Genomic DNA, 14,757 nt, shown 5'->3' with positions numbered 1-14,757 from the left:
GACCTCTACGGTAGAAGGAAAGAATCAATTACTAAAAGCCGTCCTCTGACCTCCAGATGCACATTGTGGCACACAAAATCAATTATTATAATGTTTTGTTTTGTTTTGTTTTGTTTTGTTTTGTTTTTGAAGACAGGGTTTCTTTGTGTAGCCCTGGCTGTCTTGGAACTAGCCTCAAACTCACAAAGATCCACCTGTCTGTGTCTGCCAAGTGCTGGGATTAAAGGATGAGCCATGCCGGGCATAATCTTTTAAAGTAGGAGTTTAGCTGAAGTTTAACAGCAACAAAAATAATAAAGCTATTTCTAGTGAACAGTTATGGCTGTGTCCCCAAGTCCATCTCACCCTTTTGGAACAGCAACACTGTAACATGGAGAACTGACCTTTCCTAGAAGTGAATCTATTAGCTCGGGGGCTAAATGGTTGGTTTGGGGATGGACAGATGCAGATGGCCCGTGACACATAAGAATGACAGCTTCTGAAGGTCTCAGAAGAACCAATGGGAAGCTGCAGGCTTCCCCCTCACCCATGAGTTCTAGACAGCAGTGAGCAAGATCAGCCACATTTGCTATGGCAACTAAGTGGCTCTGCATCTGCTGAGACCAGCCAAAGCTGTCTAAATTTCCAAGTTTGTTTGTTTCTTTTCCTCTCTCTTCTTTTGCATTCAGGATAAATATCACACAAAATTACCTCTGCCTTTCCGAGCTGTGCTTTCTTCTACCCAATAGACTTTTGGAAGACCCCTGAGAAGTCGAAGAAGATAAGGAACAATACAATCTTTGTGCTAAAAAACAAACAAACAAAAAATTTTATTTAATAAGTGACTAAGCAGATAATCACATAGATTAAGTGAGCCATATCTAATAATCTCGGATTCTCCAGGAATAATGTAAAGCACCCAGCCATTCACATGCATCACAGTCCAGAAGATAGCACAGTCTCAGCCCTGTGGTGTGTAATGTGCAGCCTAGTGGGCTTCCCTGAGGGACAGGCCCAACTAAGGTACTCGCAAATAAGTACTCTCTAGAAGGTACTCGCAAGTAAGCACTTAAGTCTGCTGTCAATGACAGACATTCCCAAACCACCTATAGATCCTAAGACAAGATTCTTAGGACCAAAGGGCCACTCACAGCCACAAGCTTCTGGACTTGACATTTCCTTTCTCCTTACCCTGTGTCCTCTTCCTTTACTGCCGGTTAAATTGTGTGCTTTGTGTCCCCTCTTAGTCCTTGAAAGCTGAGCATCAATGGCTTTAAAGGCTAACAGCACCCAATGAAAGAAACAGCTTTCCTCCTAATTCATTCATTCATTCAATTTTATTTTTTTGAGACAAGGTGTCACTATGTAGCCCTGGATAACCTGGAATGCTGTAGACCAGGCTTAGAGAGTGAGACTTCCTCTGCCTCCCAAGTGCTAGGATTCCAGGTGTGAACTACCACCCTAGCTTGGTACCCAGCTTAAGCTTCTCCATCTGATGCCCAATGAACTTAGAGACAGTGATTATTCTAAACTTGGCCTAAATGCAGATTTATATGCAAAAAGGGAAAAATCTGAAAATGATGAAAGGCAGTGGCTAGAGCATGTCTAGAGTCATAGACACACAACCCCAAAGGGCTGCACTGCACTGGCCCCGCAGAGGAGCTGCTGCTCCTCCCTACATAAGCAGTGGCTTTAGTAGGACACAGGAAGTAAACCACCTCCACTGCTCAGGCACACCTGCTGCTATGATAGCTCAGAAGAGACATGAAGGTGGCCAATGCATCCTGGACAGTCAAGTAGTCCAAACTAGTGAACCAAGATAAGAGATATGGCCCCATGGCCTTCTTGGGGTCTAATAAAGCATCCTGGGGTCCAAGTGTATCTATGAGTGCAAAGGTGAAACTGGCAATACAGGTAAACTATCATGTGCTGTCTGACCCCGCCCCTGGTCACTCCTTACGTAGAACCCAAACTACAAGAAACATAGTTTGTCCTTCTTTCTTCCTTGCCATCTTAAAAAAGTCAAGCATATGCTTGGAATTTACAAGAAACTTTGCCAAGCAATGCATATGTCAAAGAGATTTTATGGGCAAATCAAAACTTGAATGGCTGAGGGTACAACTGAGTGGTACAAGGCCTGCCTGGCATGTACCAGGCCGAGTACAGGGACAAACACTGCAAAAAAGTCACATATTCAGTCAAAATACAAAACAGGGTATGGGGACATGCCCGAAATCCCAGCAGCAGAGGAAAAAAGGCAGGAGAACCTTACCACATTCAGCCTGATTACACAGCTAGTTCTGGGCAAGCCTTTACTAACAAAGCCAGGAATATACAAGACTGTTTCATGAAATCAAATAAATAATAATAATAATGCTTACTGGAGTATAATTTCTAGGGTACAGACTAATGGCTTTAGATGAATATTCAAATGTATAACATTATTTTCCTAATAGAACAGTTACACTTAGAATTCAAAACTAGTATCTAGAAACAATAAACAATATATAATTGAATTAGAATTGATATCCAATGATCAAGAATTTGCTTCAATTAGTGTTGGCAATTAGAGAGAGAGAGAGAGAGAGAGGAGAGAGAGAGAGAGAGAGAGAGAGAGAGAGAGAGAGAGAGAGAGACAACAGTACACCCCAGTAACAAGGCTGGGGTTTACTCCCTATCAAAAAACTATTAATATGTACTCAAATTTTATTTCTATTCAATTTTGATAAAGATGGTCTTCTATGACTGATATGCCTAATGAACATTTGACCTGCTATAAAAAACAAGTCTACTTTGTAAAATATGCAATTAGGTCTCAAAGGATCTTAGTAATATCCCTAGTAATATCTTAGTAATAGCCCTAAATTTTAAAATAGTTAAAAACCTTTATTATTTATTAAAGAATCATTTAGGGGCTGGGGATTTAGCTCAGTGGTAGAGCGCTTGCCTAGGAACCGCAAGGCCCTGGGTTCGGTCCCCAGCTCCGAAAAAAAGAACCAAAAAAAAAAAAAAAAAAAAAATCATTTAATTTGGCTGGGCATGGTGACATGAACCTTTAACCTTTAACCTGGGAGGCAGAGGCAGCAGGCAGATTCCTGTGAGTTTGAGACAGCCTGTGCTATGCAGTTAATACCAGGACCACCGGGCTATGTAGAGATCCTTCCTCTAAGCAAACGATTTGGTATGTTTCCTCAGATCAGTGCCACTGCCCCATTCACCCCATCTTGCACACCCCCTCAGCACCTTGATTAGGTTGGGACGCATACTCCTAGTACTGTCAGTACTAGGTAGGTATACACAGTACAAATGTGGATTCTCATTAGCCCCCCTTTTACACCATAGAAATTATAAACTTAGTAAAGGCTCACCTGAAGATCAGACTCAATGAGAAAAATGCCCAGAGCAATCACTGCATCTCTCCGTCTTTCATCTAGCTGGAAGATTCCATGAAAATCTACTGGGCACATGCACAGCAGCTTTTGAACCTAGAAAATAAGATTTAAGACAAAACACAAGGAGCTGAAGAGCTGGCTCAGCACTTACGGGCACAAGCTGCTCTTCATGAGAACCTGAGTGTGCCTGTAACTCTGGCTCCTTTGGCTTTTGCAGGCACCTGCACATATGGATACAAATACATATAGACACTCAATAAAAACAACAAAACAAAGAGAAATAGCTTTACTGATAAAGAGCACTTACTGCTCTTGCAGAGGACCTGGGTTAGCTGGCTCAGAACTAACAGTAACTCCATGGAGTTCCAGTGGATTTGATGCCTCTTCTGACCTCCTCAGATTCCTGCAAGCTCATGGTGCACATATATACACTTAGGCACATACACATACAATTAGACTAACAGACAATCAAATACAAGGCTTCCCAAAACAGAAAGTCACGTTCAGAAGAAACACATCCTGCAGAGGTCCACGGAGTCAGCAAATCACACTGTTTCATTTCTCTTAAAGGAACACAGAGTGGTATGGTGACAATTTTGGAGTTTCTGGTTTCTTTGAAAGGCACAGAAACATCATGGGAATGTGTTTTTATTTTGATCCCAGATGTGGAGACATGGGGTGGCTGCAGACTGACTGCAGCAGCTGACTATGATTTGCCTCACGCTCTAGCAGAGGTGTGATTTTGCCAGCTGCACAGTTTCTGCAATTGTCTGACATTTGGAGTTCTGGGGACTTTTCAGAGGGTAATAAATGCTAGAGCCTGAGAGGTGGAAAAAATGGCTCTTCAGTTAAGAGCACACACTGGTCTTGCAGGACCTATGTTCTTTTCCCAGCACCCATATTAGGTGATCCACAACAGCCTATAATTCCAGCTCCAGGGGGATCCTACCCCGCTCTCCAGCCTGTATGGGCTCTGGCATTCATATACACATGCCCATACACATGATTTAAAAAGAGACTTATCTCTCATCCTAGAGAAACAAGACATCATCAGAGAGCTCAGTTAAATGACATACAAAATAGAAGAGATTTAATTCTTCCTGTTGAAAATAAGGAGTAGCTGGGCACTGAGGAGCACCAGCAGTACTATCAGCACATGGAAGTGAAGGCAGGATTTGTGAGACCAGCCTGGCAATACAGCAAACTACTAGAAGAAAAGAGGAAAGAAAAGAGAAGAGGAGGGGAGGGGAGGGGGAGGGGAGGGGAGGGGAGGGGAGGGGAGGGGAGGGGAGGGGAGGGGAGGGAAGGGAAGGGAAGGGAAGGGAAGGGAAGGGAAGGGAAGGGAAGGGCTTCTCTGTCTTTAGCATTTACCTTAGAAAATCTGCAGCTTGCTGTGTGCAGCCAACCCTAATCCCAGCAGTCTGGATGCAGAGGCAGGAGGAACTCTATGGGTTGGAGGCCTGGTCCAAAGTGGTATAAAGTGAGCTCTCGACAGCCAGGGTTACATAGGGAGACCCTGCCTCCAATTAATTAATGAATATACTAAATCTGCAGCTGTGTGTAGTTCCTCTTTTCTTTGAAATGTACACAAATGTTGAGAGGACTGGACAGGTCTTTGATCTAGGAATGCCTTTCTCAGGGAGCCACCTCTTAGCATTCCAGTTTCTGTGTAAGGTAAGAGACTTCCACAGCATCTAAAGTGCAGAATAACCTATCATAAAGATAGGAGGAGGATTCTGTTTATTGCTCCAAACAAAGCCAACCAGGTAACACGGACAGTCATACCCCATTACCAGGCAAGTCCTCTTACTATAGGAACATATACATACCACAGGTTACACCTACATGACCACGTAAAGTGTGAGATTTCTTTGTCTTTGCAATCTCTTAGCACTGTACCTGTGATACAGCTCACATGCTAGTTTAATGCTTACTCAACTAAAAAGGAAAGGACTGTGGTTGTAGTTCAGTGGTCAAGCACTTACTTGCCTAGCATTCATCATCTTAGGGCCAATCCCCATCATGAGGGGCAAAGAGAAGTTTCTGTCTCCACTGCCTTTAAAAGTGTTCTGTATTTGGAAGACCCTACTGTGGATTCTATTTTCCCTCAAAGGTGTGAGTAGAATGGCATGGAATGTTGGGCCTACAGTTTTAGAATGTAAAGGGAAGATACCAAAAAGAACAAATACAGAACTCAGAGATGTGTAAAAAAAAAAAAAAAAAAAAACCAAATGGCTCAGTGATTCCGGATCGAATCCCCCCTGAACCTGTGAGTGTCCCCTTTCCATGGCACAGGAGAAACTTCAGACTGACATGGAGAAGGGCTTCTCCTGATTACAGTGAGTAGACTATGGTGATCACAAAGGGCATTAGAAGGGGGAGACAGGGGCTGGGGATTTAGCTCAGTGGTAGAGCGCTTACCTAGGAAGCACAAGGCCCTGGGTTCGGTCCCCAGCTCCGAAAAAAAGAACCAAAAAAAAAAAAAAAAAAAAAAAAGAAGAAGGGGGAGACAGAAAAGTCAGAGTGGTGTGTGATGTGAAAACCTGCCCACTATTGCTGCTTTTGCAGATGAAGGGACATGAACCAAGGAATATCTTAGATGGCCACTGCCAGAAGCTATAAAGGCCTGGGAATGAGTTCTTGCCTACAGTGTCCAGTGAGACTTGTGCTGGGTTTCTAATCTGCACGATTGTTAAACAACATAAGTATTGTTCCACACTAGAATTAAGGTAAACTGTTAGAACAACAGGACACAGGAAACTGGTTGTAAAGTATGGAACAAACACTCACAGGGCTACACTTCCTAGCAAGGATAACAACTTTTTCTCCTCCAAAGAATGTTGCTTGCTTGTTCCTTTGTTTCCTGGTATTACCCTCCATCTGAAAACTGAAACTCAGAATGGGACCTGCTCTTTAAAAAGGTAGAGAAAGCTAAGAAAACAGAGAACACTATATAATATTTCAATAAATAGAATCTAGATAATACAAAAACAAGGAAGTAACATGAAACTGACAGAAATCTGGGCATGTGGCTCATGTTTGTGATCCTGACTTAAAAGGCCAAGGCAGGACTCCTGTAAATTCAAGGTAATCAGAGGCTACACTGTGAAACCTTGTCTCTAATTAAAGCATTAGGGGATGGGTGCTGGAGAGAGAACTCACTCAGTAGTGCGCTGATAGGCAAGCATGGGACCTGACTCTTGTCCCCTCTTCCCATCTGACTGAGGAGCACTGGAATCACAGTAATGGCTTTACATGAGTTCTGAGCATCCAACCAGGCTTCTCGTGCTTACACAGCAACTGTAACCCACTGAGTACACTCCCCCAGCCTTGCTTGTCTGTCTATCTGTCTGCCTGTCGGTCGGTCGGTCGGTCTGTCTGTCTGTCTATCTATCTTCCTATCTACCTACCTACTGTGGTGCACTAGTATACATACAGGCAAGACATCCATACACAAAAAATAACTACACATTTTTTATTACATTTAGTGGTGTGTGTGTGTGTGTGTGTGTGTGTGTGTGTGTGTGTGTGTGCGTGTGCGTGGTGCAAACAGGTAATCTTGTGCCAAGCTGTATATGTGAAAGTCAGAGGACAGCACGTAAGAGTTTGTTACTCCTTTTACTACACGTGTCCTCCCTAGGGCAATGCACAGGATCCAATTGCAAGCACCTTTATCTGCTGAACTGTCTCATTGGCTGGCTTTGCTTTTCTCTTTAAAAAAAAAAAAATAACTTTTTTAGTAGTAGGTTTTGTTCTTTTGCACTTGCATGCACATATACCGTATACTCAGGTCCCTCTACCCTCACATCCCCCTCCATCTCTTTCTTTTTATTTACTTTGGTTTTTGCCTTTGGTTTTGTCTAATGTCTATTGTCAAAAGGTTAATTTAGGGCTGTTTGTATGATCCTCAGCTTGAAACTAATCATCAGAGCCTGGTGGGCTCCCGAGCGGGTATATAACTAGATAGTATGCTTCGCCTTCTCCCAGAGTGTGCTGTTGTTAACGGATCAGTAGTACCTAATATGGTAAGGCCAGTTCCTCCTTAACTGACTTCTGTGTACCAAGGGCCATTATACAGAGCTGTTTTGAGTTTGTAGTAACCATGACTCTGTATACACTGGGAGCAGGGGAGATCTAATAGGATAGCTGCTCAGCTGAACTGACAGAGCATCAAACTACCCCCTAACATCTGTTTATACCCATAGACAAAGGCTACAGTGAGCCTCAAAGAAACCTTTTCCCTCAATCGGAGGTAAAGACAAAGATTCATGACTGTGCAAGATGCTAAGAAAAAAGATTGCCGAGAGCTAGGCCCTGAACAAGACATTCACACTACCCACTTATATCTGCAGAAGAAGGGGGAGGGGAGAAGCACAGGCACACATGCACACACACATGCACACAAGAGTACACACTCAGCATGCATTCACCCACTAACCCTCTCCCAAGTTCACTGCTTGCTTTTGTATTTATTATTAGTGTGTGTGTTTATGCCATGACTGCACCATCACATGTGCAATATACATATGGACACTGCCCAGAGGACAACTTTGTGGAGTGACTTTATGCCATGACTGCACCATCACATGTGCAATACACATATGGACACTGCCCAGAGGACAACTTTGTGGAGTGACTTCTCCTTCCACCTTTATGTAGTTGCAGGGATAAAACTCAGGGGAAGAGAGAGAGCGTGCAGTTAAGGACATGTGCTGCGGCTTCCCATGGCCAATGTTAACTCCCGCACATATATAGGTGGCTCAGAGCAGCCTGTAAATGCAGGTTATCTGACACCCTGAGGCATCTTTACACTGTATTCACATTCAGATCCCCTCCTCCACACATAACCAAAAATAAGCACTTGTGGCAATACTTTGACCTGATCCTTTACAGAAACGCCAAAGCAAGGAGAAAGTCAGCAGCCCTCCCTCAGTCAGGACACTGAGCAGAAAAGCCATCTGAGAATCAACCCTGCAAGCTGTGGCAAACTAAGTCAAAAGGAAGCTACAATAGCAGCACTGCTCCCAGCACAGCCTTTGCTACTCGAAACCTCTGGGAGACTCCTTACATAGACACCGTTCTCTGGGAACTAAAAGCTAAGCTTAAAGAACCAGTGGTATGAATTTCATTGCTAAACCACCCCCCTCTCCTTCCTTCCTTCTTTTTTTCTTTCTTTCATTGGCTTTTTTTTATTGGATATTTGCTGGAGCCATGGGTCCCTCCATGTGTACTCTTTGGTTGGTGATTTAGTCCCTGGGAGCTCTGGGGGGTCTGGACAAGGTCTCTCTATGCCAGTGGTTCTCAATCTGTAGGTTGAAACCCCTGGAGTGGTGTCCAATAACCCTTTCACAAAGGTAGCCTAAGACCATCAAAAAACAGGTATATTTGCATTACAATTCATAACAGTAGCAAAATTATAGTTATGAAGTAGCAACAAAATAGTTTTATGGTTGAAGGTCACCACAACATGAGGAACTGTGTCTTAGGAAGGTTGAGAACCACTGCTCTATGCCTTTGTAGCTGTCCTGTAACTTACTATGTAGACCAGGCTGGCCTTTAACTCAGAGAGGCCTGCCTACTGGGATTATAGGTGTGCACCAGCACTCTGGCCAAACCTGTTTGTTTTTTCAATTGTCTTTCTCAGGTGTGCTGAGAACTAACATTTTCTAAGCCATCACAACAGACAAGGTAACTGTGACATGATATACATCATCCAAGACAGAAATTTCATTAAAAATACCCTCTTGAGGCTGCTGAGATGGTTCAATGGGCAAAGGACTTGCTGCCAAGCCTGGCAATGTACATCTAAGTCCTCAGGACACCCATGGTAGAAGGAAAGAACTGACCCTAGAATGTTGTCCTTTGTCCTCTACACATATATGCCATGAAAACACACACATACATGTACAAATATATATGATATACAAATAAATGAACAATAAATTGTCAATGTTCTTCGGCCATCTACAGGCAGATGTATTTTCTTCTGCAATTTAACATGCCTTTTCTACATTTCACACAGGCAGTGTTCTATGTGCTTTAACATAGTCAAAAGCTAGAAACCATAATTTAAGAGCCTTCCTTCCTTCTGGCTGACCCAGATCAACTTGACATAAAAACTAGAGGTCTTTGAAAAGAGGGAAATGAGACAAGGCCTCCATATGATCTGTTGTAAGCATTTTCTTAGTGATTGATGGGAACAGCTTGGCCTACCATGGGCGGTGCCATCCCTGTGCTGGTGATTCTGGAGTCTATAAGAAAGCAAGCCAGTAAGCAGCATCCGTCCATGGCCTCTGCATCAGCTCCTGCCTCCAGGTTCCTGCACTGCAAGTTTCTGTCCTGACTACCTCTGATGGTGAACTATGCCATGGAAGTGTAGGACAAATAAGCTCCTCGCCAACCTGCTTTGTGGTCACGATGTTTCATCGAAGCAATAGAAACCCTAACTAAGACATTCCCCCCAATTTCTCAAGTCCTGTTCAAGTATCCAACAGGAGGAGTCAGCACGAACATGTACACATATGGTTCCCAGCACACCCATTCCAACGGACAATACCCTGTTAGTCAGGGAGCTGCGCAACAGGAAGTACTCAGTTTTATTTTGGCTCCTTCGCTTACTTGAGTGACCAAATGGGCAAGTAAGGTTGTTCACTGTGTAAAGAACAGTTGCTGCCAGGCCTGACAAGCTGAGTTTAATCCCTGGGACTCACAGAGAGAGAAGCAATTCCAGACAAGTTGACTTCCACACTACTGCCACAGCATGAGTGTCCCCCAACCTCAGTAAACAGGAAATGTAATGACTTAATAAATGTTAAACCTACCAAACCCTTCTGCATTTGCTTTCTTCTGTAAAAAGTAGACAAAAGGATGAGGACACCTACAGATAGATACACACAGACTCTTACTCATACCTTAAAACTAAATAAAATCAAATCTCCTCTGAGCCTTGAGCGTTTATTATGTAGCTATGAAGAGATACGAGAAAGTTGATAACTATAGGAAGCCGCTGTTTCATACATTAGGCAAGTAGCACAGCTGTGATATCTGACAGGAGAAAACAGTATGAGCCCTATCACTGCTGGGCAGTACATCTCAAGCAGACATTGGTGGCCTCACTGAATATAAAGACAGAAACAGACAGGAAGGCTATCACAGCTAGAAATCCTGAAAACGCAGCACAATAGAAGTAAAGCCCCAAAAATCTGCTGTATTCTTTGTGCATGCAAAATAGATGAAGTTAGGCCAAGAACAAGGAACTGTGAGCTGAACAGTTCTCATCATTGACCTAAGCCTGTTACCCAGGTAGTGACTGCAGTAATGGAGTAAAAGCTACTTTAGACCTTCTCTAACAAAGTTTGAAAATCAGCTTCAGATCTGGGTGTGGTAGCGCAGGACTGCAATTAGATCTCAAGAGCCACTTGCCTAGCACCTTGTCTGAAGCACCACAAAAATAAAGATATAAATAAATTCCTCCAGCTACGGACTGGGGTTAACAAGCACATAGTCTACCAGGGAAAGTTCAATCTGTCCCCAGTACCTCAGTGTTTTTAAGTAGCAGATCAATAGCTAAGATCCTAAAGACAGGAATTCTAACCGAAGAAACAGAAGTCGTTCTAGGTCCTAGAGAAAGGACTCTGGAAGAAGCCTCCTGAGGACAGGGCCAGGAATACAAGGCAAGGAAAGCTGCCAACTTTGCAGTGTGTTCGTGACTCCAGTGACTCAGAATTAGGGACTCCACTGGTGTGACATGGACCAGTAGGCCACTGTATTTCCTGGAAGCAGGGGAAGCATGGCCAGGCAGAGTCAGGACGATCGGACTGACCTAAGTACAGGAGCCTGGAAACCAACCTCCATGACGATTCCAGCAATGAAAGGCCTGTTTCTTATCTATCCCTCCTCTCATCCTTCTCCTAGAGAACAAGAGCTGAGGACTGAGGAGAACTTAGTCCCAAAGAACTTCACAGAAATATTCTTGATGGTGGTAAAGATTTTTGGGACCCAAGTCTTCTAAAGAAGAAGCCAAAGCTCACGCAGGAATCAAAATATTAAAACATTTTAAAGTTCTGAGCTGAGGATGTAGCTCAGTAGGTAGAGTACCTGCTTGCTTAGGAAGGATGAAGCCCTGGGTTCCATTCTTAACACTGTATAAACCAGGCCTGATTGTACATGCCTGTTACCCTACCACTTGGGGCATATCCTAACACATCAGTCTAAGAGCCTTATGGTTAGTTCCCAAGTACGGTAGTAGTTTGAGTGACAGGCTCAGGATACCTCAGTGGATAGGGACTAACAATAACTCTGACTTGCTGCTGGTCAGACAAATCACTAGATCAGAACTGCTTCTTATTTTCTTGGGCTCCCACATACTAGTAAACAGCAGTAGCTCAATAAATGCTTTCTAAATGAGTGATTTAAGTAATTAGAAAAAATATACTGAGCAGTCTCAGAGTGGTCTCATGGCTTGGGACCAGGGTATAGGAAATTAACATAACTGTGGCATACAGAGGACAAATGTGGGGAAGTGTGTGTGTTATTAAGGTGCCAGTCATGTCAGAGTTGCCTGCATTAATGAGAGCTAAGCTCAAGTGACAGGTCTAGTCTTGAGCACTGAGCCTTCACAGGTTAATATGACCTGTACTAAGTCCCCTGACACCTCTCTGAAAGAAAAGGAGAGAGAAATACAAAAACAGGGCTGGAGAGATGGCTGCTTGGTAATGAGCACTGGCTGCTCTGGCAGAGAACTTCCAGAGAACCAATACCCTCCCCTCTGACCTCCGAGGGCACCTGGCATGCACACGGCACACAGTGCACACACATGCGCGCGTGCGCACACACACACACACAGGCAAAACACCCATAAGTGTAAAAGCTAAGGAGAGAAAGAGAAGGAAAGAAGGAAGGAAGGAAAGAAGGAAGGAAAGAAGGAAGGAAGGGGGATTGGGGATTTAGCTCAGTGGTAGAGCGCTTGCCTAGGAAGCACAAGGCCCTGGGTTCGGTCCCCAGCTCCGAAAAAAAGAACCACAAAAAAAAAAGGAAAGGAGGGGAGGGGAGGGGAGGGGAGGGGAGGGGAGGGGAGGGGAGGGGAGGGGAGGGGAGGGGAGGGGAGGGGAGGGGAGGGGAGGGGAGGGTTGGGTTCTCAGCACCAATATTCACATGTCTTCATTTTTGCTGTCCTAGGAAAGCCCTCCAAGATCCTCTAAGATTTTTCCCTCCGAAAATGGCTAAGGGCTTCTTATCAACTATTTTAAAATAGATGGATGAAGTAAACAGGTGAATCTGCTAGAACTAACATCACAGCAATCCCTATCCTAATACACCCTCAAGACCTCAGGTGAGGGCCAGGCACAGCAGAAGCAGGAGGTCAAACTGCCCCAAGTTCAAGGACAGCCTAATCTACATAGCAAGGACTACATGCCTAATTATGTGCCTACCAGGACTATATAGTGAGAAAAATCAAACAACATATACACAAAAGTGCAAAGCAAAATTATTCAAGATGATTCCAGGAATCCACAATAGACGTCGAACAGCCACCTACAGAAGCCTACTTTACAAAATCTTTTCAGGGGTCCCTCAAAGTGCCCACAAACATACTGTTGTATTCACAGCTAAATTTATTTGTTATACTAAAAAACTGGAAACAAGGAGAAAAGAAGCAGGTCCTATTGGGAAAATGCACAGACTTTCCTTATTTTCTCCATCCTGTGGGGTTAAACACATCTGTTCCTTGCTACTGCTACAAAAAAAAAAAAAAAAAAAAAAAAAAAAAAAAAAAAAAGAAAGAAAGAAAGAAAGAGAAAAATTACAGTAGCTGGTTTGCCCAGAAGCTGCTCTCGTTAGCTTAAGTTCAGTCTAAGTTTAGTGCAAAAAGCCAGGCTCATCCCATTAGCCATTATATGCAGAGAATGGCAAGTATATAAGCTGCTTCCGACACTGTAACTAGCCTCTACCACCTAGTACTTCCTTCAGGGTATTTCATGGTCTGTAAACACAGACTCAGAACTGGTGGCATACCATCCTTCTGGCTCAACAGCTCAACTAAGACCAAATCCTCATTGTACGGGTCTGTACATTCTAAAACAGGATGGGTGCTGTCTGCCCAGATACACCTAGGCCATCACTGAGTACGTTTAAGGATGGGCTTCCTCCTGGGTCATACCAACAGAGTGGGTTACTGACACAACAACACAGACAATGGGTCTGTATCCTACAGCTGCTGCCACAGTTGAGGCTATTTCCACCGTCCACATCGTTCAGAAGGCTGCAATCCTCAGCAACACCGTAACACACGGTCACAAGTGACCATACGATAGTCAGCTGCTCAGATTAAGGTCAGAAATCTCATACTATTTTCAAGCTAGTATCTGGCCCACCAAAAGAGCAAAAGCAACTGTTGGATGAACTGTTACTTCCTCTTATTTAATCCATGCATCCTACTCTTGCTGATAGAAATCAATGTGAAGACTGGTGACTGAACTACTTCATAGCTGCAGTCTCTGGTCTCTGTTCTAAGACAGATGGAGTTGTACTGCAAGCCCACACAGCTGGAGCGGCTGCCCAGGAAGCTGGTGAGCCAAGGTTTAAATTTAATACGAGACCACGAAGAGAAACCCATGCTTCACTGAAGCTGGAGACATTACTCAGTGGTTAGGCACTGGCTACTCTTCCAGGGGATGTGGGTTCAATTCCCAGCAGATATATGGCAGCTCACAACCATCTGTAACCCCAGTTCCAAGGGATCTGAAGGCCTCTTGTGGCCTCCACATGTACAGGCATGAATGTGGTGCATAAACATGCAGGCAGGCAAACTTCCCACACAAGTAATGTTTTTTATTTTTAGGGTTTTTCTTGTTTTTGTTTTTGTTTTTTCTTTTTTGGTTTTGTATTTTGAAGACAGTATTTCCCTGTGTAGTGCTGACTTTTCTGGTTAGTCACATAGACATCACTTGCCTAGCAACTATCAAACAGATCTCCAGAAGAAAATAAGATATTTTATATAAATTTTACTCCATACACAGGGGTTTTAGGCAAACAAACCATGCTTATCAAACAGGGAATAGAGGTAACAGTTCAAATGCCAAAATTCTCAGATACCAGCCATGGGCCAAATCACAAGCAAACCCTTCAGACAGTGGCCTTGGATCTGTCTCTTAACTCTTTTGCTCAAAGTGATTTGTAACTACTTTCCAAAACAAGTGATTTTAGGGAATCCAGGGAAGAATCAAGTAACTTTACATTATACTGTTATCTTGACAACTGAAGCAATTATGACAAACAACTAACAAAGTTACAATTAAAAAATATCAAGGTCTTGGTTTGCATTGATTTGGCTAGTGGGGATCAAATCTGGGACCTTGTCCATGATAAGCAAGTGCTCTACCAAACA

The 14,757-nt window shown here is 43.6% G+C and overlaps 1 protein-coding gene and 1 long non-coding RNA gene across 5 annotated transcripts in view; one reads left to right on the top strand and one right to left on the bottom strand.

Moving 5' to 3' along the window:
* Pi4ka (phosphatidylinositol 4-kinase alpha) overlaps positions 1-14,757 on the bottom strand; it is a 120,985-nt gene that overhangs the window by 102,988 nt on the left and 3,240 nt on the right. For all 4 annotated transcript variants that reach the window (XR_001840421.3, XR_010055966.1, XR_001840422.3 and 1 more), the window contains exons 2-3: positions 3,348-3,464; positions 691-784 (exon numbers count right to left, since the gene is read on the bottom strand). Coding sequence is in view for 1 of the 4 variants with exons in the window: in NM_001415014.1 (NP_001401943.1) it covers positions 691-784; positions 3,348-3,464 (211 nt within the window). In the remaining 3 variants the exon portion in view is untranslated. The remainder of the gene's footprint in view (positions 1-690; positions 785-3,347; positions 3,465-14,757) is intronic.
* Positions 4,477-8,478, top strand: LOC134481103 (uncharacterized). The gene is made up of 2 exons (XR_010056335.1): positions 4,477-5,710; positions 8,265-8,478. It is a non-coding gene; the product is annotated as an uncharacterized LOC134481103 (long non-coding RNA).

This window comes from Rattus norvegicus, chromosome 11, assembly GCF_036323735.1.
Source record: "Rattus norvegicus strain BN/NHsdMcwi chromosome 11, GRCr8, whole genome shotgun sequence".
In the NCBI taxonomy this organism is placed as follows: Eukaryota; Metazoa; Chordata; class Mammalia; order Rodentia; family Muridae; genus Rattus; species Rattus norvegicus.
The sequence above is the reverse complement of the archived record's forward strand: the minus strand, read 5'-3'. Positions and strand labels throughout refer to the sequence as shown.